We start from the raw sequence: 23,246 nt of genomic DNA, 5'->3' as shown, positions 1-23,246 counted from the left end.
AATTTCAATGTCTCTAAGTTCAGCAGTTCTGAATGTCCACCATGGCTAGGGTAGAGAGGGGGTGGGCTTTGTGGGCCATACTGCCAGGGCCCAAATGCAGTATTAATGATCAGGAAATAAGGGTGACAGCACCAAGATGGCCAGCAGCTCAGCAGAGCCCTGGCAGGGCAGCCCTACTGCAGGGCAGGCTGCTCAGCCCTCCAGTGGGGAGGGACACAGGGGCATAGGGATTCTTCAGCTGCAGCTCTGTGAGGGTCAGACACCATGACAGCTGGGGCAGGAGCACGGGGAGTGCTTTACCTCCCCTCTCTTGGGAGAGGACAAGCCTTGAAGGATACACTGGGATCCAGCTTTCCCATGAAACAGCTGAGCAAGCCCTCAAATATTACTTTTTTTTTTTCTTTTTTTTTAGAACAAACTCCTCAGGTGAAGTAGGATTTTCAAGAAAGTTAACTGAATCTGCCTGGCAGATCTTCTTTGCCCAGAGCTCTTGGTGCTGCCAGTCTGTAACACAACTTACAGCATGAGAAGGTGAGCAGCTCAATATTCTAGCAAACCTGCAGCTGGTAGGAAATGCTGGAATGCATCAGGACACTAATTAAAAATGTCCTGGACAGGCTGCTGTGTGCTTCTCCTTCATGTTTGAAGCATTGCTCACATGTGGGGACGGCCCTTGACTGAAGGCTGGATGAAATGCAGCTGAGTGATGACTGGCAGCAAGACAGGTGAGGCTTCAGTTGACTCCAATTTATCAGGACAGGTACAAAATCACCAGGCTGAGGAACAGTAGAGGTCCCTTGTGAATCCACTACAGTCACTAATATAGAAACCTTAATAACTCATTGATAAACCTTCAGAGTAGAAATACACAAAACACCCCTATGTACAGTAACAACTCTTGTTTACATCAGCTGGGTTAGGACTTTGATGGAAGAAGGATTGCCACTGGTTGTTATTGTTTTAGCTACATGATTGGGATTTGTCTGGAAAGAGCAAGTTCATTTGGGATAACTCATGTCAGCAGCTGGTGACCCCAGTGCTGCGTCTGAGCCGCGGGCGCGACGTGGAGGAGGCACTTGGTGTGTGGTGGTGCTGAACACCCAACCTCCACCGACAGATGATTGAATCCCCTGGGCCATGCGTGGGCAATTCGAGTCTTTAGTCCATCTCTGAACTATGTGCTTCTAACTAGCTCCTTTTTTCTCCCATTCCTGCCAAGGAATAAAGGCAAATTAGTCGAAATGCAAATCAGGCAAGCCACAGTAGCCATAACATGCACGGGATCAACGTGATCGTCTGGTCCCCAAGGGGTTTTGGCTGCAGAGTGGGTCAGGGATATCTCTAAGTTATTAGCAATGCCTATATTTATTAATTCAAATTGTAGACAAGGCAAACACAGGTGAAAAGACTGGAGGAAAACCAGGCTGACATGCTGTGAGTTGTGTTGGTCAGGGGTGTTTTCCAGACATGAGACCCCCCACAACCCCATCCCACCACAGCCAGTTTGCTCCCCTGCCAGAAGGGAAAAGCAGTGGCTGCCCAGATGGATTTTTCTGCTGTACCTTACCTTAGCTTTCTGTAGGACTGTCCCCTTCCCTGTGACCATAACAGATAAAGGCCGGTTTTTCAAAGCTGTTGCTGAATTCACTGGTGAGTTCTCTGCGCTGTTTGCTGGACTGGCACTTTTTGCCTGAACCTACAACAAAAATCATAGAGTTATGACTACAGACTACTGAGAGGGATTGCTGCCTTTTCTCACCATCTCCCAGTCACAGTGTCATCCCATTCCCACGGAGGCACATTCTTTATGTGACATGCCAATTTAAAAAAAAAATACCAGGGGGGGTTTTGTGGTGTGTTTGGGTTTTGAGGACTCTAGAGCTAGAGATACAGAGCAGGGTGCAGTTGGTGGAGATCTCCATTTCACGGGAAACAAGTTCCCAAGGAGGAATTTAGATGCTTAAATCTCCTCCTGTAAAAAACCATCCCTTAGCTCAGCCAAGTGCAGAAGGAGCTGAGTCCAGACCTACATGGCTGCAGGCATGCAAGGCCCCACAGGTTAATACAACCACTCTCCTGACCCCATCCACCTTTCACTTTCCCATTACTGCTGTTACCTCATTTGATTATTATTACATTATGCATATGGTATATAACAATTAATAAATACATACAAGCTATGCATTTATACAAGATGGCATATTACACTAATGATGCTATTATTAGTTATTACATTTTTAAGAAGGCTGAGACTGTGTGACTACCTAGGTGCCAGAAAACTGCTGGGCATGCCAGGGGTGCCCCACATACCCGTGGGGCTGTGTTCTCCAGGTGTGTGGTGTCCACTGCTGTCCCCAGTGTCACTGGGCCAGACTCTGCCTTCTTCAGGTTCTCTTTCACCTCCACCAGGCTCAGCTCCAGGTCCACCCTCTGGCTTTCCTTCCTTTTGCATTCTTCATCTATCTCCTTCAGCCTCTGCTCCAGGCTCTTGTCTGTGAAAAGAGAATAATCTTGGTGCCTGCTGGGAACATGGAGAGCTCCTGAGGGGAGCAGAGACCAGGGCATGTCCTGCACATTTTCCTTGTGGAAAGAGGGACTTTGGCTCTTGCTCTAGTGCAGTCTGGGTTATGTGGTTTGGCTCAAAGCACCAGGCTCCCCACATCTCTTCTGGTCCCAGGAGGGCCAGGTTCATTGCCCCCTCTTTCTCCACAGCCCCACCCTGGCTCATTTGCACACATCCCACCTTTCCCTGCTCTACCTGTGCTGCCACCAAGCATTTCCTTCAGCTCCCGTCTCTCCTTGCGCAGCTGGGTGAGCTGAGCTCGGATTTCATCCTTCTCCTTCTCCAGCCGTTCCTTCTCCTCTGTGAACCGTTTCACCTCCGCCTCTGTCCTGTTCTTGCCCAGCTTGGTTTCCACTGCTGCTGCTGGAAACACAGCCCACCAACAAGCAGCTCAGTCAGGGGAAAAAAGCAGGAGGGAGAAAACCTTTCCAGGTGCTTGGAAAGGAAACAAGGAGAGGTCTGAAAACAGAAGTTGAACCACAGGGCACTACGTCTCTTTAAGTGCCCTTGGGCCACCTGAGCAGCACACTCACCTGGCAGTGGCATCTTGGGCCGGTGTGCAGGCACCAGCTGGGGGCTGCCTGCTGGCACTGTGCCTGCTGGCACCTCGGGGGCCACCTGGGGTAAGGGAGTGTTCTGCTGCTGGGTCTGGATTTTGACAGCAGGCACCCGTGGCACAGCCTCCTCAGGCTCTGGCTTCTCTGGTTGTTTCTGGAAAGGAGAAATGAAGTGGGATGATGAGGTGTAGGGAACTGGCTCAGTGATGAAGCCTGGCCTGGCATCAAGGTTTGGACAGTACCTGCTCTGAGGTCTCTGTTGCCTTACAGGGCACAGTACAGGGCTCAGCTTCCTTAGCCACAGGGGCTGTCTCAGCCGTGCTCTCTGGGGCAGCCTTGTTGGCAGCCCTTTCTAGAGATGGTGAGCTGAGGGGTGAAGACTGACACGACATCTTGCCAGCACAGTGTAGTAAGGACTTTACTGGGGTGAGATCCAGATACACTCTGTCTTGGTCCCCCTCCAATTTGCTCTCACTCTTGGGTACTTCTTCCTGCAAAAGAGACCATCTGCTGCAACTAGAAGGACAAGAAACATCTCGCTACACAGCAGCACTATTTCGGGCAATCTGGAGTATTTTCCAAAAATCTTAGAGGAACTAAAATGCCAGTCTCTGAGTCATTCCACAGAGGGCTTTCTGAAGTATTAAAGGAAAGGCCCTTCCTGTTTTCCTTCAATAGGTCTCTCTGATGGTAGCACCAGCCCCATGCAAGGATATCACACTTTTGTACATCCAGCAACCCATGCCACATGCTTTGCCCTTCCTGAGGTAACAGTCCCATTCCCAGCATGACCCATTGTTCTTGTCCTTTCACACAGGACTTGCTCTTGCAGGCATAAAAAGGAATTTTGAAAGGCTAGGCTCCAAAAACCCCACTATCACCAAATAATCCATGCTGTTTGCTGATGAAAACTGGAATTTTATTCCAGCTGCCTGAGGATCCCTACAGCCTCTTTCTGGAAACCTCTCTCCCATTCCTTTAGCAACTCCTTTCCACCACTTGGTTCTGCTCCATTGCAAAGGCCAGGATTTCTTCAGGAGCTGGGAATCCACTTCACTGCTGGGAAACACCCCCCCTTTAACTGCTGGAGACTCCCCGTGGCCAGATGTTTGCCATCTGCCATCTGTTGGTCCCCCCAGAGCTCCCTGCTGCAGGACATCTGTCTTACCACAGGCAGGTCTGGCAGATCCACATCGTCATAGAGCTCGTCCTGCTGCACCCTGCCCTTGGGTAGGTTGTCGATGTAGGCGTTGGGCTCAGAGTATTTCCTCTGCATCAGGCTGTGAACAGGCACCAGGACATCCCATCAGGGGGATGGATTTGCTGCTGGCCTCTGCAGTGCTGCATTTTTAGACATCTGAGAACACCAGTCCCGAGATCTGGGCAAGGCCAGGCAGCCAGATGCAGGAGAGGAGAAGGCAAGAGCCACACAAAACAGTGTGGTCACTGCTGCTGCTGCCCGTTAAGCAGCACCCACCAGAGTGGGGCTGTATTTCCCCTTGGCTGTTTCTTTTCTCTTTCAGCCCTCGGCCACAGCAGCATAGTCACCTTACCCCAGTGGCACCATGGACCATGTGGCTGAGAGCCCAATCTGCTTTTGCATCAGCCACTCAGGCACATGCCCCATGGCAAGCTGCAGCTCAGGCCAGATGCACCTTGGTGGGACAGGAAATGCTCTCCTGTCCCAAAAGAAAAGTGACAGAGCTGCAGCTGTGAATTTATCATCTATTTCCAGGACAGCCAACCTCCCACAAGTGCAGAGCCCCCTGCTCTGACTTGCTCTCCCTCTACCATCCCCACCCAGCCCAGACCCATTACCAGTGACATACAGGAAGGAATTCTTTGCAGCGCTCACAATGCAGGAAACCCTGTCAGCGTCCACATAATCGTAGGTAAATTCCTCGGGGTCTGTTTTCGAGCCTGACTCTGACAAGAGGAGGCCCAGCCAGTGGCCCATTTCCTCTGAGGACTTTGCCTGCAGAGTGAGCAGACAGGACAGGTTGCAGCAGTGGTTCCTTTGCATTCACAGGGCTGATGCTGGCTTAGATTGGGTAGGAAAGCATGCTGGCAATCCCCTGGGCTTCCCAGGGGAAAGATGAACTACTGGGTATTTATAATAAACCTGAGGCTGCGTTAAAAGTACAGCTCTATGTATGGACTGATTCAAAAAATTGGCAGCTACATAAATGCAGTTCTTTGCTCTGCTCCTTCCTAAAATTTCTAGTCAGTCTGCATGTTCCTTTCAGTGGTCTGACTCAGCTGTCTACAAGAGTAAGAGAAGTCTCTGGGGCCAGAGATGCTGGCAGTGAGCAGCTTTGGGTGAGGAAAGTGTGTGGGTTTTATTTTGCACCAGCAGAGTGCAGCAACGGGACTGCCAAAACCGAGGCAAGGAGACGCGAGCCTGAGAGGTCCCGTTGCCAGAGCACAAATCTCTTCTAAGGTTCTTTGCAGAGGGGAGAGGAGAAGGGAAGAATTTAAAACAACAGAGTCTGCTGCTTTAACATGGTCAGTACCCAACTCCCAGCTGCAGTGAGCAGTCTGACATTTTGCAACACGAAGAGTTAAATTCTGTGCCAGGAAGTCAGCTGTAGCAAATTGCCACATGCACCTCCCAGTGCAGGGGGCTCCACCTGAAGCAAGAAGTTGGCTGATGCAGCTACTTTTTGCATTGATTTGAGGAGTCAGAGCAGTAACCACAAAATAAAATTCAGGGCAAGTGAATATATATATATATACACTTTCCAAACTGGGAAGTATATTTTAAGATTTCAATCTGTTTTATTTAGCAGAGACTTCAGTTCCTGGGAAGCCTGCCAGCCAGCCAGTCCCTACATGGAGTCTGACATTGAGTCTGACATCCCAACAAAATACAGACTCTTCCATTCACAAAATGTAAATTTTCCCAGCACCTCTTCTTCACATCTGTAATTGGGCAAAATTTCTTAGATACAGACATATCCTGAAACAGAAACTAAATAAAAACATCTTCCAATTTCATGGCATGCCCTTGAAGTCAGTGGTTTAGCTATAAATATTCCACCAACTGAAAAAATACAGGAAATTGCTCACATTGTCCACCTCCTACTATAATCATGCTGTCGTCAGAGAGAAGTAAGATTAGAGATAAACAGTCCTGGATGCAGGCAAAGGAAAGTAACAGATGGAGATGAGTTCACTTGCACTTTCAGGGGCAGATCAGTGATAGGCTTACTTGGGATGTGTGACCCATGGCTTTGGGGCTCTGTTGTCAAAAGATGAAGTTCTCTGTTCCTCCTAACCACAGCCTTAAATCCCTGAAATGCATTCTTCATGCACTGCAATGCACTCCACAGAACTTAATTATCCAAGGTTATCCGTAGTCAAGGAAGAGAGATGGGAATCTCCAGAGGACCCCATGTCCCACCCTCAGATGAAGATGAAGGCTGAATGGTCCCTCTGGAAGTGCCAGCATCAGACACAACCTGGATTACCAGCGAGGTGGGACACATTCTAGGTGACCAAAGACAGATGAAACTAAGTCCAGCTCTTCAGGTTCTATTTTGTTGGACTAAGGTTCCTCTGGAGGAACTCACTGGCATTTAGACGCCTAAGGTACCCAAGCTGATGATTTTAAGCAGAACTTTCTTGGAGATATACACCCTACCTCCAAAACAAGGCGTTCCTCCCCATTGTACAGGATTCGGAAAGAGTAAAGATGATCAGGGCTCGGCTCTGGGATGATTTCACAACCTGCCAGACTCAGGGGCTGCTGAGCCAGTTTGCTTCTGTTCTTGTCCTGGTAGAAATGGAGGTGCCCATCTTTTATCTGACACCACCGTGACTTCCACTGGCTGTTCACCAGCATGTTCAGGTAACCTGCAAGTAAGCACAGCTTACTTAGACACATTTTTCATTTAATCCATATTAATTTGTGTGCCTGGGGATGTCTAATGGGTAAGTTATGAGATCACCATGCAACTCAAAGCCACAGGCACCAATAAAGAGCAAAAGCACAAAGACAAGCTGTCCTGTCCATCCAAAACAGGGTGAAAAGCGTAAAAATCTTGAAAATTAGACCTTTGAAATTCAGGATATGTTTGGAGCAGCAAGTTGGCTGCAGATGGTTGGACAAAGTTGGTCCCAGGTGGTAAATACAAGCCGACCCTCACCACTCTCCCTGCTGGCTCCCACACCCTAGGCAGCACAAATGCCTTGTTTGGTATTACCCATCCTTCCTCTTGGGTGACCCTGAGAGCCACGGGCACCACAATCTTCATGGAGTTACTGGCAAGGCACATTTGGGGATGATGCCTGGTGCTCATCCTGCCCTGCACACTGAGATCCAGCCCTGAGACAAATCCCTGCAGAGAGACTCAGGCTGCCACTTACTTGAAGTCTCCAGGGATCTCTCTGGGCTATCCAGGGAGCTGGATTTCTTCCTCCCGAGGTTCATCAAGTTGCTCAGTTTCAGGCCAGTTGTGCCCTTCTTCTTAACTACCAGAAATGAAAAAGACACATGCGTGGCTTTCCCAGCTCCCAGCCTGCTGTCCCAGCTGGGGGTCCTGCCCCACCTCACACACATCCCTTGCAGAGCCAAACCTGAGACTCAGGGACAGGCTGGAAAAGTCCGAAGCCCAGAGAGTTCAGGAGCAAGATGGCACCAGTAAGATCAGTTAGGGATTTGTGGAAGATGCTAGTCTGTATTGCTTTACACGTGGGTTGGCTCTGACCAAAGGACAGTCACGGCAGGAGCAGTGGGAGGTGCTTGCACAGCCCTTGTTGGGCAGGTACCAAACTCCCTTCACTTTCCTACACCACAAATGATTTAATTAAGAACCATTACCCATAAACATTTACTGTATTCAAGTTTTTTCCTCTCGAAAAAAAGGAACACAAGGTGGGAGGGAGGAAATTTTATGTCCAAAGAGCCTCTTCAACATTTCATCAACATTCTTACGTGCCTCTTAAACATTCTCCTACTGAGCACATCAGTCAGTGTGTGAACAAGCTTATGGAATCAACAGGTACTCCTGGTAAGAATATCAAATTCCCAGGCATACACAGCTTTCCTTAGGTGTGTTTGAGGTGGCAGTGGCAGGAGCTGCAGAAGCCCTGGTCCCATGCAGGGTCAAGGGCCTGTTTTCCCTGTCATTCCCAGGACAAAGTTTTACCATCTTTTGTCTCAGCCGTCTCGGTGTGGCCGTCGGTGCTGCTCCCGCTCTCGGAGGCTGCAGAGTATCTCTCAGACACCTCCACCTGTCAACAAGCACCAGGCACAAGCTCCACAGATGCAGGTGACCCATTCTTCCAGCCAGAACGTGCTACAAGGACCTTTTCCCCCTTCTCCCATATTATGAGATCCCACTCTCTCTGCTTTCACCCAGACATCTCCAGCCAGTTCAGTCACACTGTGCCTTTCCCACTGCTCCTGAACATGCCCCATCCCAGCTGGACTCACCTCTGAGGAGACACAGTGGCACCACTGGTGCCACCCAACAGCCTCCTACCCTGCAGCCTGGCTGGTGGGGGCATTTGACAATCCCTGTGTGGGGCATTGACACAGGAACCAGTCAGGTGCCCAAACAGGTCCATTTTGGGTGTCCATCAGAGACTTAGGAAAGTCTCTTTGTCCTCCCACTGTTTTGGAACAAGCTGCTCCCAGGGGAGTGTCACCTAAATCTGGTCTAGAGATGGCCCAAGCCCTGGCATCCAAGGGTCTGTGTCCCTCCCAAAGCTCTTGATGAACACAACTGTCCCATTGGATGAGACAGCAGCTGCTAGATAGCCCTAGATAGTGGGTAGCCAAATGCTGAGTTAGTCTGGGAGGGAAGAGATGGCAACAAAATTAAGATGTAAAGGAAAATAAAGATGGCTCCAAGAATGCTCCTTTTCAGCAGCACAGGGTCTGGTTTCACTCATATCAGTCTTTGCTTACCTAAAATTAAGGCACCTACACTACTGTCTATTGAAGGAATAGAAAGCCTGAGTGCTAGTTCTGTGTGTAGAGACAAGATGTACCTTTGGGTAACTGAGGCGCTGCGAGTCTGGGATGTACTGGTTGCCTTCACTGCCTCCTTCACAGAGCAGACCACTGGTCTCTTGGATTACCTGTGCAGAAGGGGAAGCCAAAGCCTGTGAGAGAGCTGCAGTAAGAGGATCAATTAATCTCCCCAAACTAGGACAGGCAAAAAACCACATCAGCCTGGGAGACCCATGGTTTACTGTCCCTGTGACCCTGGGGACTGTCCTGGTGTTGCATCAGGCATCCAGCAGAAATTACTGGATCCAAGTCACTGGGAGAGGCTGCCAGCAAAGGCAGCTCTGGTGTCTCACAGCCTCACGGCTGTCCTAGGCTCCAGGAGGCTCCTCCTGCTGCTGCTGTCTCAGGGGAAGGGCTACATTTACCCCTGCCCTCAGCCAATTCATGCTGGAGACCCACCCCAGACATTTCCCCTCCTGCCAAAGCAGCTGGGCTGGGAGGTCCCCACGTGGCCTCCAGCACACTGAAGGCAGGAGGGAGCTGCAGGAAGAATCTATCCCACAACATGAAAATGAAGTGGTATATTTGTATAAAAGCTTTCAGTGAGGAAGGGAGCCAGAGCACATAAGGAGAGTGCTGAGATAAGATCTGGTCTCCCAGCAAAGCATGGGAGCACCAGCGGGACAAGTCCTGAAGGTGTCACTGACCCTGAGCCACTGCTCTGCCTGGTCTTTGCTCTGCAGCCCCAGCACGATGACATCAGCGTTTGTGGGGATGATCTTCAGCTTGTGCTCTTTCTTCCTCACTTGCTTTTCCTTGTGAATGACAGTGCAGCCCAGCAAATTCACGTCGAGCTGGGGGTTGTGGTCTTTGGAGCTCTTGTAGCACTGGAGAAGGAGAATGGGAACAGGTGAGAGGCAGGGGAGGAACCTTCCTGCTCACTGGCATGAATTCAACCCCACAGGTGACTCATGTAACCACATGCATTAAGTTCACTGAACACAAAAGGTCCCACAGTTCTAAAAAGTCTGCACAGAACACAGACAGGAGATCCCTGTATGTACAGGTACACATACATCTGACTGCATGCATATATAGCCTGAATTACCTTTTACTGACACAGGATCAAGTATGTGATTAGCCTCTGGGGTAAGTATCCCTTCTGCTCAACCACCTCAAAAAGTTTCCCCAAAAAGTATCCCTAGACATTTTAGGGGATTGAGATTTTGGTCACAAATGTGTCCTTGTGCCCCCTTCAGCAATCCCATGTCCACATTCCTTCTGAAAATGGCATAAGATCCCCAGATCTCCCAGGACATGGTTTTTGAAGCATTGCTTCTAGGCGTACTTTGTTTTTTTTTTGCCAGCTCATTAACATGGTCAGAGGTGCCACTTCCTTCCTCAGCTCATAAAACCAGATTATCTTAGACAGAGAGTAGAGGATCTGCTCACCAGCAACCTGGTGTCCTTGATAACACACAGCTGTTTTGCCCACTGTCCCAGCCACTTCTTTCTCCACAGGAAGGCACAGATGCGGGCGTCCTTCATCAGCTCAATGGTGGCCTCTGGGGATGGCCACTGGTGGGTTGCTGACTTGCCTTTGCTGCTCTCTTCCTCATCATATGATTCATAGGAACTACTAACAGCTTCACCATCTTCTATAACAAAAGCAAAGCTCTATCATTAAATCCATTTTTAGAATAACTCTGAGTCCAATGCTTCCCTTAGCCATGCTCACACATGCACAAGCTTCCAGTGCAGGGACATGTCTTTTGAGGCTCTCCTACAGGAGGATAATTAGTAGGAAAATTACCCTCATAGATCCTTTTTTTCTTTCTAGCCCAATATGAATTTCATTGCGGTATTTTGTGTCTAATAGCCTCTGTTAGCAAACACTCAAAAGACACTTCTCAGTTGACCACAAAATTGAGAACATTCCCTTAGACATTTCCTGATGTCTGATGCTTTCCTCCCAAAGATGCTTTTACTACTTTCCACTTCAAGCCAAACACACACAATTTTTAAGGCAACAGCAAGCTAAAATCAGCCCTTGTCCTCTAAATGACAGAAGTAAAATTGGTATTTGCAAGGCCATGCAGCAAGCAACGATCTACTGTATTTGAGATGTCATTCACTCTCCCTCTCTGGTGTAACAGGTCCCTCTCTCTGCTCAGCATCTAAAGGACAGCAAGGGGCTTTGAAGCAAACACTGTTTTGCAGCACCAAAAATTAGTCATAAGTGGCAAATGTGAGTGGCAGTAACAACATTTTTTATGTCCATTCTTAAGTGGATTGCTATGTTACTATAAGGATGAGTTGGAATTTTCAATACTCAGCTCTAAGGCATTACAGATTATTGGAGTTCTCAGCTGATCACTGGTACCAGGCTCATCAAAAACACTGAAAAAGTTCTCCCTGACTGCAGGGGGATTTGCAATGCTCTCCTGGCATTTAGAGCTTTAAGTCACAAGATAAGCTCACAGAACAAGATGGTAAGATTGGAGCAATATTTGTGTAGGATTTGGCATTCTTGTCCTACCAAACAGCACGGGGGAATATTGTTAAGTTTCTCTCACTGGAATTTAATCTAATTTGGATTCTCACCGAATCTTACTATCTACATAAAAATAACATTATCAGATTGGTGCAAATTAAAAGAAGAAAAGCAGTCAGAAAAGAGAAGAAAAAAGGCATCAGGAGCTTCACTGAAAAACGTTTCAGTTGGGTTTATTTGTTCTTTAAATAAAAGGAACTGAGATGCAGTAACAAAGCTACATTCTTACCCCCAGTGAAATTTCACTCTTCAACCTCCCTCAAATGATCAAACTGCAGCAATTAAACAAGCTTTTTAAAAGAAAAATACTCCCTTTTAAAGTCTCTGAGTGAAGCACACTACTGCCTCACCGTCTCCATGGCCTCAACATATGAAACTGTCCATCTTCTATGGGAAAACTTTACCCCCCTCAGTGCATTCTCGCTATGCAGACCTTGTCCACAGGCGCCCTGTGCAGAAGTTCAGATGGAGTAAAAGTGTAGGTGTTTCTCAACCCTATAAACACCACGAAGCTGAATCTTTCCACTGTTACAGGACCTTTCCATATGCAGCAGCAAGGATACATAAGGGAACCCCATCTTCCAAAACTCCCTCCTTATCCATATGGGGGTATCACTAACCACCCCTCTGGCCTCCTTTGGAAGTCTCTGGTGCCCCCACCTAAGCAGTAGGTCTCAGGCTGACACCTTACTCCTGAGAAGCCCCAGATGCTTTTCTGTGCATCAACCACAACCACAAGTGTGGCTCCTCGTGTGATGAACTCTTCCCTACTTGAAGAGCTGCAGCAACTGCTGGGCTGGTGACACTGCTGCAGCCTCATGAAGGAAAGGCATTTACCAGGCTGTGCAGCTGGCAAACTGGGACAAGCCTTGCCTGGTGGCTTGTGACAACCCTGTGGTCACTGCTAAGGCTCACTCTGTCTCAAATTGTATAGCTCAGGCATCAGCAGCAGCTACAGTCTTGGATGTCTCTATCTAAATCCACTTCTGCTTTTCTGTGGGTCTTCCCATGAGCTCCCAGGGAGCTGAATCCATGCCATGATGCAGGAAGCTCAGACCATCATCATCCCACTCTGCCTTTGCCTCGGTGGAGCACCTTCAATCATTCACCAAACAGCCACTTGTCAGTATTACCACACATCAGCTCCAGACCAGTGACAGAACCAGGTGAATAAAAGTTAGGGAAGTTCTCTTATTGTCATCCTGAGCACAGGGAAAGCCACAAAAAGTAATGCTTTGTGCAAAACAGACAGGGAGAGGTGGTTACCCCCATGCATGTAACAGGCAAATCCACGGGGAGGTACCTGATAATCTTTGCTAAAACTGAGGTTTGGGGAGGTATTTTGGGGAGGTTTTGTTGTTGTTGTTTAAAAAAGGCATTTCAGGTTTGGAAAGCATGCCATACCCATAGTTATTGTGGCATAAATAACGCCCTCAGTAACCTGCAACCCTGGCCTGGGTCCAGCCGCAGCAAGCCTACCAAAAAGACCTGCACAGTCAAAAAGAAAGAGAAAGGGAGACAAAGAGAGAAAGCCACAGATAAGCAAATGCAGAGAACAAGGGCATCAATCCCCTGGTCCAGTGAGGCTGTCCCATCCCTGCACGCTGTACTAGGCTGGGACTTCAACCAAGGACAGCATTTTCAACCCATCCCCTCAAACGAGGCAATTCCCTTTAAAACAGAATCATCGTCATGGTAATTAAAAGCAGCCAGGGCCGATGAGCTGTTTCAGCCAGAATAATAATCGCTCAGCTGGCAGCCACGTCGACCCTCTCCGCTTTCACTCGGCTCCTTATCGCACCCTCCAATTATACAAAGGCTGCTGATAAGGGTTTAACACATTTCAGCCCAAGAGGGAAGGGAAGCAGCAGCCTCTGCTGGAGCTGGAAAATGAAAGGCAGAGCGTCCCCAGCGGAGGGGTGGGAATGCTGCTGATGAAAGATGGGCTCCGAGACCCAGCGGACTCTCCCGCTTGCTTCGTGTTAATTAATTCACCCACGGTTTGCTACAGTGCCTCGCAGTCTGATGGTCCACAAACCTCTATCTCCTCAGCCCATCTGGAGGCTTGCTTTGATGTCCTTTCTTGGCAGTGCACCCACTTATTTTAGTGGTGTTCCTATTTTTGTCTGATTTCACTACGCCCATTTGTTTGGGGACACATGGGTGTCTTCCAGGGCTCATGCTGTAACAGTGTCAGAAGCAGAATAGCAGAGGGACTTTTCACAGGAGATTACAGTGACAGGACAAGCAGAAATGGATTCAAACTGAGAGACTGTAGGTTTAGCTTAGGTTTTAGGAAAAAATTCTTTACTGCAAACTTGTTGAGGAACTGGCACAGGGTGCTCAGAGAGGCTGTGGATGCCCCAGCCCTGGAAGTGTTCAAGCCTGGTTGGAGCTCTGAGCAACCTGGTCTAGTGAAAGGTGTTCCTGTACATGGCAGGAGGGTTGGAACGAGATGATTTTTGAAGTCCTTATGATTCTATGAAAGATCACCAGCAGCTTCCTGGAGTGCCACCCTCTCCCTGTCCAGCTTGTGGAGAAAGGCACAGAGGGTTTGGAGGGTTACTGGGGCCAGGCTTTAGCATCTTTGGCCACGGCAAAGCCATGCATGTCCAGACTTTAGAACAGCAGTCACACCAAGATCCCAGGTCATTAGCTAGCAGTGAGCATCACTGTGTAGGACAGGTACAAAGTACTACTGACATCTGATAGGGCACAGGGTGGGGCAGGGGGAAGGGATAGGGAGCTTGTGCTGGTTGAAACAAAGGGCAGGACAGGGACCTGCAGGTTTGCCCACACCCTGCAGCCTGATCTCTCGAGGCAAACCAGGGCAGCAGCATCACTGCCCAGCTCCCCACCGCACAGCACACCACACTTCACCTTCTGCGCCCCTGCAGGCTCTCGGGCCACATACCTGCTGCTCCACATCTCTCCCTGCTCCTCCTTCTGGCTCACCCCACAAGGAACCACCTCCAACATGAGGTTGTCAAAAGCACAGAGATTCTCATGATGCTTCCTTCCTCCTCACACGAAACACACCTTGTATCTCACCAGGAGGTTTGTGTGGAAGGGATGTGGTGGGCTCTGCAGAGGGGACCAGTGGCTGAGCAATCCCAGGATGCAAAGGCACCACACACCTCAGTGGTGAGGAATCACTGGAATCCTCTGTCCCATCTCTTCTGGCTTCACAAGCTCCTATCTCCATGTGCAGCTGTGACAGTGCTCAGTAAAACACTGAGCCTGCTGGTGCAACAGCTGACCACAGCAGCCACAGCCAGCCACCCAGAGCTGCCCCATTTGGACAGTGCTCCCATCATTTGTGCTTTTCTCCCGCCCCCCCCCCCCCTTTTTTTTTTTTTTTTTTTTTTTTTTTTTCAGAGCTCTCATTTCCTCAGGCATCTGAGTGACCTAGATTTTGGTGGGTGGTGGGTGTATTTGCATCTTGGAACAGCAGGTTACCAAGGAACAGCAGAGGTGGGAGCTGGGTGTGCAGTTACCATTCCTGCCAGCCAAGTCTCTGAACTGAGGGCGAGTTTATGGATCTCCTGGATAAGACAAGCTGGGTATCCCAGCATGTGGATCCATGGCTGTATTCCAGCTAATCCTGCATATGCCTTATTGTGCCATGGCTCTTAACAATTTATCCACTATCCCAATGTGCAGCAGGGGGAAAGAAATCTCCTTTATCTTACATTGCAGGCATGGGGATGAGGCTGCAGCACCCTGGGCTGCCCCAGCTGCAGCAGGGCTTCACAGGGCATCACAGCCCTCACCTCAGCCAAATCACCCAGAGCCTTTCAGCAAAACACAGGGCAGAGCCAGAGGGGCCTCTCCTCTGCACTGAACAACACCTTTCACCCCGACCACAACGAGCCTGAACCTTTTCCCATCTGAGCTGGGCACCATCTTCCTGTTCACTGGCATGGAGCTTCAAAGCCCAGTAGCTCACACTGGGGCTGGAGAGGACTCAGCTTCTCCCCAGTGAAGCTCATATTCAACAGCCGAGGGTTTAGATCCAAATCTTTCACCCTTAACTCTCATTTCTTTGCTTGCCTTGACTCTTGCCACTCAGCTCTGCCCATGCCACACACTCTGCTGCAGCCAAGGCTGATGAGCAGAGATCTGCTTCTGCAGTGGGATGATATAATCTATCTCATATGGGCTTAAATGGATTATAAAGTGATGACAAGATCAGCTCTGCTATCAGATCAGAGGAAGGCAATCTCTCAGTGGAGGGTGTTCGACAAAAGGATGCAGGAATACATTGTAAAAAGTGAGACTGTGGGAGCCCAGCATGCAGCAGCCTCCTCCCAGAGGGGTGGGGAGCCCACAGGGGACATGCATGGGTGGCACTGCTCCAGGACATGGCTGGGTGCTGCCCCAGGCACTGGGTGTGTGCAAGGGAGCCCACACACTTTCCCCTCACACCAAGAGTGGCTTTCTGATCAAGTTTACAGATAGTTAAACTGCCACAAGAGACAGAGCTGAATAAAGAGCCAATTATAAAAATGGTTATCACTCCTAACAGACCAGCAGAGCCATGGATTTTGAGCCCCAAGGGGACAATTAAAGCACCAGGACACGAATGCAAGCCACCACAGCTTCACCACTCAGTCCTGAATAGAAACTTGTGTTTGACTGCAGTCTATCTGCCAGAAAACCACCAAGACAAAGAGAGCCCACAGTGGTTTCTGACATTTTACACTGCTGCTATATTGATTCAAGCATATTACTAACTTCTACAGGAAAGTTAAAAATTGGAGTAATTCAGTAGTCTTTACTTTCCAGCTAGCATTAGGTCTGTAATATCAAGTGCGACGAGCAGCAGAAAACAAATTTGTCCCAAAAGCTGTACGAAATATCTGTGCTTTCATTTACTGATTCTCATAAACCTCACATCCTCCATCTCCCACATGAACCCCCTCCCACATGAACCCCCTGTAGCTGGGATATACCATTTACAGAGATGTCATAGGGCTCAGCCTCTTCGTAATATCCCTCTGGGGATTCAATCTTGGGGACCGGAGGTTGTTTTGTTTCGAGAATCTGCAGAATAAACGCATAAAAGAAACACGATTTAAGGTAAAAAACCAGATCCTTCCAAACAACAAGGCATATTTTTCCTTTTTGTTTTTTAGCACTCAAGTGCATCCCAGTGGATAAAATCTTTTAGATGTGGTACAGTTAGCTCAAATATAAATTGAAATTACTGTATAATTGCAGCACAAATGTTACTTTCTTTCATGTTGCTGAAAGCCCTGGGAAGATCAACTCATAGCAGCAACTGCAACCCATCAGCTTTACCCTGAACTGAGATTTCTGCCTGCTGCACTGACCCCCCCTAAGCTGCCCACTGTAACTGGGGATGGTCCTCTGTGCTATGGATTATCTTATCAGGGAACCAGAAGGGAGGACAATTGGTGCAACCCTGGCTTTACAATGAAAACATACCCTGAGCAGTCTCTGGTCGTGTCTCCAAGTCCCTGACTGATAGAAACTAACAGCTAAAAATCTCTGCTTCAGGAACTATATTGGGAATCTTTATTGTGCTCTTAACAAAAAAAAAAAAAATTAAGGAAATGGATAAACAACACCAATGGAAAATAAGCCTTTGAAAAGAGTCCAAGTGCTGGAAAATCCCTGTGGTGCCTGCCAAGCCCCTCCCTAAACATAAGCAAGGGCTGGCAGGAAAAACATGCCTTGATCCTTTAGAAATATCAATACATGAGGAAAAAAAATAAAAAGTGAAGTTAAGGAAGAAACTTTCTACCTTTCACAGGTGATTCACACAGATGTTGTTGGACATGAGACAGCAGAGCAAGAACAGATGATCAGTAGGATGAGCACAGAGTTTACGTTCTTCCCAAATACCTGGCATCCCATCTCCCACCCTGACCTGACAGCAGCATTCCCTTGTTCCCCACTGAGGTGTCCCAGCTCCTCACTGAGGTCACACCACCCCCAGCCATCTAACAACAGGATGCTCTGTCTTGCAATGCTTCAGCTGACCTTACTGAGGCTGTGCTAACCCTGACAGGATGCCCAGGGTTAAAGCCCCACTCCTCCAGGAGGAGAGGCACAAAGGCAGGTCTCTGCGCAGAGTCAGCAGTGTTGAAGGTCACAAATCCTGCATTGTGCCAGGCCAGGATTGCTCCCTGGGGAAGAGGGGCCAGTTGTGCATCAGCACTGCAGAGCAGCCTGAGGCAAGATCAGTCCATTTGCAGGTCATGCCAACGTCATCAATCGCAGGTGCAGAGCTCTCCATCCCGCCCCGGATGTTTCCACCAGCAGCTACTGGTGCCCAGAAGCAGAAAGGAAGCTCTGAAGGAAAGGATTTTCTGGCCAACAGCTGCCCACAAAGGGAAGCTGTTGGCCTGTGGGCGCAAGGAACCCTGACCACACCAAAGTCACACAGTTCCCACTTTGGCGAGCTGTCCATGGCTCTGCCAGCTTCCCAAACTGCCCCAGAGCTAAAACTCCTTCTCACGTGGGTCTGCCAGATGCTGTGAGCAGATGAACGTTCCTTCCAGAGGCATGTAGAGCACTGCTGGAAAACACTTGCCCTCCAAACACATAAAAGGTTTTTAGGAGCTTCTTGTCCTAATGTGTTACATTAAAGAAACCAAAACAAACCCAGTCACTCCAGGGCTTTACTTAATCCCTTCCCTGGCTAGGAAATGTGTCTGTAATTGCCATCTGTGGTGGCCTCCTGCGTGTAGCCAGCCCACTTTGTGCTGTGACCATAAACAAATTGCCTACACAAAGAAATGCTGTGGGGTTTTTTGACACCATCACACAACTGTCAGGGAAGGGGCTGCTCTGTTTGTTTCCTACAGACAATGAAAGCCAACAGGGTGCACCTTGGCTGCCCCAGAAGGAATTTGTTTTGTCTCCTCTTTTCTTAGGGGCGTGGAGTGGTTTACTCTCTAATTCAAGTAAAAGGCTATATATTGTGTTATTTAATCATGCTGGCCCTTGCAGAACATTTGCCTGTTGCATTTTGGCACAGTGAGCATGCAAATATAACCACCTTGGCCATCTGCATCCACACCACAGGACCCTCCCTGTGGATGGCTGTGGGAAGAGGCAGAGCTGCCAGGGTTGCAGCAGAGGAGAGGTCACCAATGTCTGAGCCAGGGCCAGCAGAACTCATTGTTTAAAGGTTGTTTTGGGACAAATCCAAAGGAATCAGTGGGATCCAGGTGGGCCACCCCTGTTGGGTTGCCCAGTGACTGCTAGTGTCTGTGGGTACCAGGGACAATCTGCTGTGCAGAGCTTTATCACCATATCTCTTCTGTGCCTCAGAAGAGCAACACCACAGGATGCCTGAGTGTCACCAAACCACAGAAAACTCAGCAGAACAAAAATAGATCAAATCTGAATTCCTCTCCTAACCTCCCAGTTTCTGTACAAGGAGCTGTGCTCCACCCTCCACTGCCCAGGTGGCTGTGGCTCCTGCCTGCACTGGGAGCTGCAAATGCAGACAGGGAAGATCCATTTCCCCCTAACAGCAATTTCCACTCATGAAAGCTCTCCCCAGCCCCACTCCTTGAAGGACACAGATATCTTTGCTGCCAAAGCTCACTGACACTCAGATGCTCACCGTGAGGAGGTACTTGACTGCTGCATCCAAGGGAGGCTAACTCCAGTGGAAAGCAGCTGGGAGAAGGTAATTCCCAAGCACAGATCTGGGAGAAGACAGGTGCCATTCTCAGCTAAAATCTAAGACTATTTTTTTTTCTAATTCCCTCATTTAATTTCCTGATTTCCCATCAGTAAGCTGGGCTGCACCAAGCTCAAGAGAAATGCCTTGGGGATACTCAGCTGCTGCTTCCCCAGTGGTGCCTTCAATCCACCTCCTGCCCACTGTGACATACAGAGCTGAACAGAGATTCCTGCTCTGGCCACTGCTCCCAGGCACTCCAGCTCCAGCCATCTGTGTGGGCAGAACCCTCTGGGGCTGGAGAGCTCCCAGGCAATCACACTGCATCCAAGGGGGTTTGTCAGCTGCATCCCATCCTATCTCTTGTTTTCCCAGCTCCTCCAGCTAACTCCAGCTGAGCCACACAGATCCCTGGGCAAAAGTCCTGGGGCCTCACCCTGCATCCTCCTTCCTGGGAAAAGAACAGAACAGATCCTCCTTCATGGTTGATGGATGCACCACCCCATCCTCCTCCATGCCTCCTCCTCCCCATGCATGATCCCTGCCCTCCTTTCTCTTCACATCCTGAAGTCACAGCTAACAGCAATTCCCACATTGCATCAGCTACTGAACAGCAACATTCAGGGTCTCGAGGATGACCTGTGTCTAGGACAGCTGGGCTGGCTTTCTGGCAGAGACAACATCCCACTGAGAGCTGATGGTGTTTAACTTAGAGCTGCCCTGCAGAAAAATCTACAGAGCCAGCAACTCCTCCTCACAGACCTGTGGGCTGCACAACCAGAACTACACCACCAGGTGCTCCAGCTGCGAGCAAACCTCTGGTAATGGCAGAACTGAGAAAGGCTCTGGCAGCAAGGGAGGTCCTGGGACTGTTTAAGGACCTCCCCATCACCCTGCAGCTAAAGGATTCCTGGCTTTTCTAAGATCCTGTCAGCAGCCCAGCCACAGCTGACTTACAGCTCAGGAGATATTTCCAAAGCGACAGCTGAGAGTTATCACAACCTGTTTCTTTGAAAACCTCGCTTCTCCTTCCTTGAGCCTGGAGTGCCATGCAATGAGTGTGGGTCTCCTGGCAGGGAGCACAGCCCAGTTTGCACACTCATGGGGAGCTCCCACGGCTGCCTGCTCCACCTTGGGAGCCACAGGGATTCCTGGCTGTCAGTACATACTGACTCATAGTCTTTGTAAACATGAAACATACAGCTGGAAATCCCTAGTTCAGTGTTTTGTCATTATTTTTAAAATAAAGCTCACCAGGACTCTTTGCCTCACTAATGTAGACAGGCACAGGTCCTTCCACCCAGCCACGCTGCACAGGCTGTGAAAAAAGTGAAGCCTCAAGGGGTTCAGAGCCCCAGTCTGAGGCAGTGAAAAGCCAAGAGTGTGAAAAACTTACCTTTGGAGGGGGGAGGTCTGGCAGGCCCTTCTGAGGAGGTGACAAATGCAGCCCTGAGTCTCCATTGGTCAGGGAGATCTTCCTATCCAGCACTGCAAGGCAGAAACAATTCCACAGATGACATGTGGCATCTCCCAGCAGAGAGAAGCACTTGCTACCCTGGGCTGTGCTGGAGCAGCAAGATGCTATTTTAGTGGGCAGCAGAGTGACAATTACAGGCAGGGCCACCATGTCATTTCAGGCCATAGCCGGGAACGTGGCCTTGGGAGACCCAGCAAGAGCTGACCTCTGGTTTTAAGGCATGCTTTCCCTTCTGGAGGGAAAATTGTGAAGGCCAGATCCCCTGCTGAGACTTTAAAGGGTCTTGAGAAGCAGCACGGGCAGACACTACACAGTGTCTGGAAACCCATGGCACTTTAGTCCTTGCTGGCTCTGATCCCTGCTGCTGTGAGCAGACTGTCTGTTCCCCTGCTACCCTTCCCAAAAAATGGATCTAGCACCAGCCTGCTCCCAGGGGAAACTGCCAAGTGGCTGCTTAGCTGAGTGCACAGTGGCTCATCACAGCCAGCCATGACCAGCAGTGTCATCACTGCTCAAGGCAGGGCTGCACCCAAAGCAGCCCACACAAACGCATGTAGAGGCATATGGCAGCAGAACTCCTCCAGGTGATCTGTGTCTGCCTCTGCAAAGTCAGATTTTCCAAGCAGCTGAAAGCAGAATGATTTAGTATCTGGAGAGTACATAGAAGGCTCAGAAAACTTGTGTTCAGTCCCCTTCTCCTACCACAGAACTCCTGGGTGGCCTCAACGAGTGCCCAAATCCCATGACCTCTGAGATAGTGCAATGATGGATGTATCCCTTCCTTCTCCAGCATCACAAATCACAGACTGTTTCCTTACTGGAGTTGGAGGGAAGGAGTATTTTTTCCCTAGACAAGCATTAACATTTTGCAGGTGTCCTCTGATAAAGATGCCTCTCTAAAACCTGCAGCTTGAAGAGGATTTAGAAGGAAGGAAGGAAAAAGAAAAACCATGCAAAATCCTGCTGAAATTCACATCTGTACTATTACTTATCTGTGCTCTCTGTTCCTTGTAAAAGTGAATGTCACCTGGCATTTGGGATAAGAGGCTCACAGTGGCCACACCAGGAGCCCTTTACATCAGCGCTACCTCCTGGACTCCTGCCCCTTTGTGCTGACTTCCAGAAGGAGATGGCATTTGGCTCACTGAAGAGCCCTGTGGACTTGCAGGGTAGAGATTTGCTGCATCTCTCAGGTAAATGAGATCCAGTAAATTACAGTGCCTTCATCACCCAGTGCAGGGAATCAATTACTGGGCCACAGGAAGGCATCTCAAAAGCGGTGTCTGTTCCACTTAAATCCTTACTACTGAAATTGCAAGTAGATAAAAAGAGCAGGGAAATACACTTTTAGTGCAGAAATTGCATATTTTAAAGTTTGGAGGGGTGACTTTTGGAGGTGATGGACTTTGGAAAGCATTTCACTCTGTGCTGCTGGAGCACATTTGAGCATAGCTGTTGTGGGGAAGAAACTCTGCAGAGCACAAGAGGTCCTGTCAGCTCAGACATGAAAGTGTGGTCCCCAATGCCATTACAGGCATGGAATTGCAGTAGATAAAAGGGATAGAGGGAATTCCATAATCACTGGAAGACCAATACCACAGCAGTGGCACTTGAGCCCCCTTTATCCACTAAACCTGAACCTGCAGGCACCTCTCCATCCAGTCACAGAGGCAGGATCAGGGCTCTACACCCAGCTGCAGCTGTGGCTAAGATTCCACACGTCTCACTGACTTCAGCATTTCCAAATAACTCAGAAGTTTTACTTGGAATAGGGAAGTTGTTGAAAACAGAAAGAGAGAAGTGCCAGGTCCTGCAGGGAGTGACTGAGCGGGCAGGGTCCTGGCCTTGATAGGGAAAAGTCTGAAATAAAAGAACCACCTCTAAAAATAAATTGTCTGAAATTTCCCCTGTGTTTGATGGTGGATGCTTTGCTTTATCCACCCAAATGAGAACTTATATAAAGAGATGTTTCTGTTGCTGCTCAGCTGCTGGGAGCTACTGGGAGGTTGTGTGATCCTATTATAGAGCATTACAGCATCACCCAGAGGGCTCTGTCTGGAGGTCAGACACTGGGCCTGCACTGGGAGGACATCCTGTCTTCAGAGGCATTTGAAGTTAGGCCAAGTTTGGCTGCAGGTAGTTTAAAGAACAAATCAAACCAAATAAACAAACAAAAAAACCCACCCAAAACAAACAAACAAACCACCACAAAGAAATAAAACAAAACCAAACAACTCTGGAAGTGGAACAATCCCAACTATTGCAGGACCAGCACATCAGCAGCAGGCTGCACTGATGAGTCCTTGTCTCATCCCTTTTCACTGGAAAGCCTGGGGCAGGACCAGCCCCTGACTAGGTGTGCATTTAAAAAAATGTGTGTAACTAATACTCTCACTCCATGCAATTATCAGCAACCTCTTTCATGGTGAACTTCAAAGAGGAAGAACATTTTTAGACAATTATGTTCTTTGTC

The 23,246-nt window shown here is 49.0% G+C and overlaps 1 protein-coding gene across 4 annotated transcripts in view; it reads right to left on the bottom strand.

The window, feature by feature from the left end:
* Positions 1 to 385: 385 nt before the first annotated feature.
* AFAP1L2 (actin filament associated protein 1 like 2) overlaps positions 386 to 23,246 on the bottom strand; it is a 64,998-nt gene continuing 42,137 nt past the window's right edge. For 2 of the 4 annotated variants that reach the window (XM_066323550.1, XM_066323552.1), the window contains exons 4-19: positions 20,693 to 20,784; positions 16,589 to 16,679; positions 10,532 to 10,737; positions 9,787 to 9,966; positions 9,118 to 9,207; positions 8,271 to 8,355; positions 7,489 to 7,593; positions 6,764 to 6,975; positions 4,950 to 5,095; positions 4,289 to 4,400; positions 3,363 to 3,611; positions 3,097 to 3,274; positions 2,759 to 2,926; positions 2,311 to 2,492; positions 1,568 to 1,696; positions 386 to 1,211 (exon numbers count right to left, since the gene is read on the bottom strand). In XM_066323550.1, the coding sequence (XP_066179647.1) occupies positions 1,185 to 1,211; positions 1,568 to 1,696; positions 2,311 to 2,492; positions 2,759 to 2,926; positions 3,097 to 3,274; positions 3,363 to 3,611; positions 4,289 to 4,400; positions 4,950 to 5,095; positions 6,764 to 6,975; positions 7,489 to 7,593; positions 8,271 to 8,355; positions 9,118 to 9,207; positions 9,787 to 9,966; positions 10,532 to 10,737; positions 16,589 to 16,679; positions 20,693 to 20,784 (2,252 nt within the window). In that variant the 3' untranslated portion in view covers positions 386 to 1,184. Of the gene's footprint in view, positions 1,212 to 1,567; positions 1,697 to 2,310; positions 2,493 to 2,758; positions 2,927 to 3,096; positions 3,275 to 3,362; positions 3,612 to 4,288; positions 4,401 to 4,949; positions 5,096 to 6,763; positions 6,976 to 7,488; positions 7,594 to 8,270; positions 8,356 to 9,117; positions 9,208 to 9,786; positions 9,967 to 10,531; positions 10,738 to 13,037; positions 13,122 to 16,588; positions 16,680 to 20,692; positions 20,785 to 23,246 lie in introns of all 4 variants that reach the window. The other 2 variants (XM_066323553.1, XM_066323551.1) reach the window with 2 other exon arrangements.

The sequence above is a fragment of the Sylvia atricapilla genome, chromosome 8 (genome assembly GCF_009819655.1).
Source record: "Sylvia atricapilla isolate bSylAtr1 chromosome 8, bSylAtr1.pri, whole genome shotgun sequence".
Classification (NCBI taxonomy): Eukaryota; Metazoa; Chordata; class Aves; order Passeriformes; family Sylviidae; genus Sylvia; species Sylvia atricapilla.
This window is presented reverse-complemented; position numbering and strand designations above follow the sequence as displayed.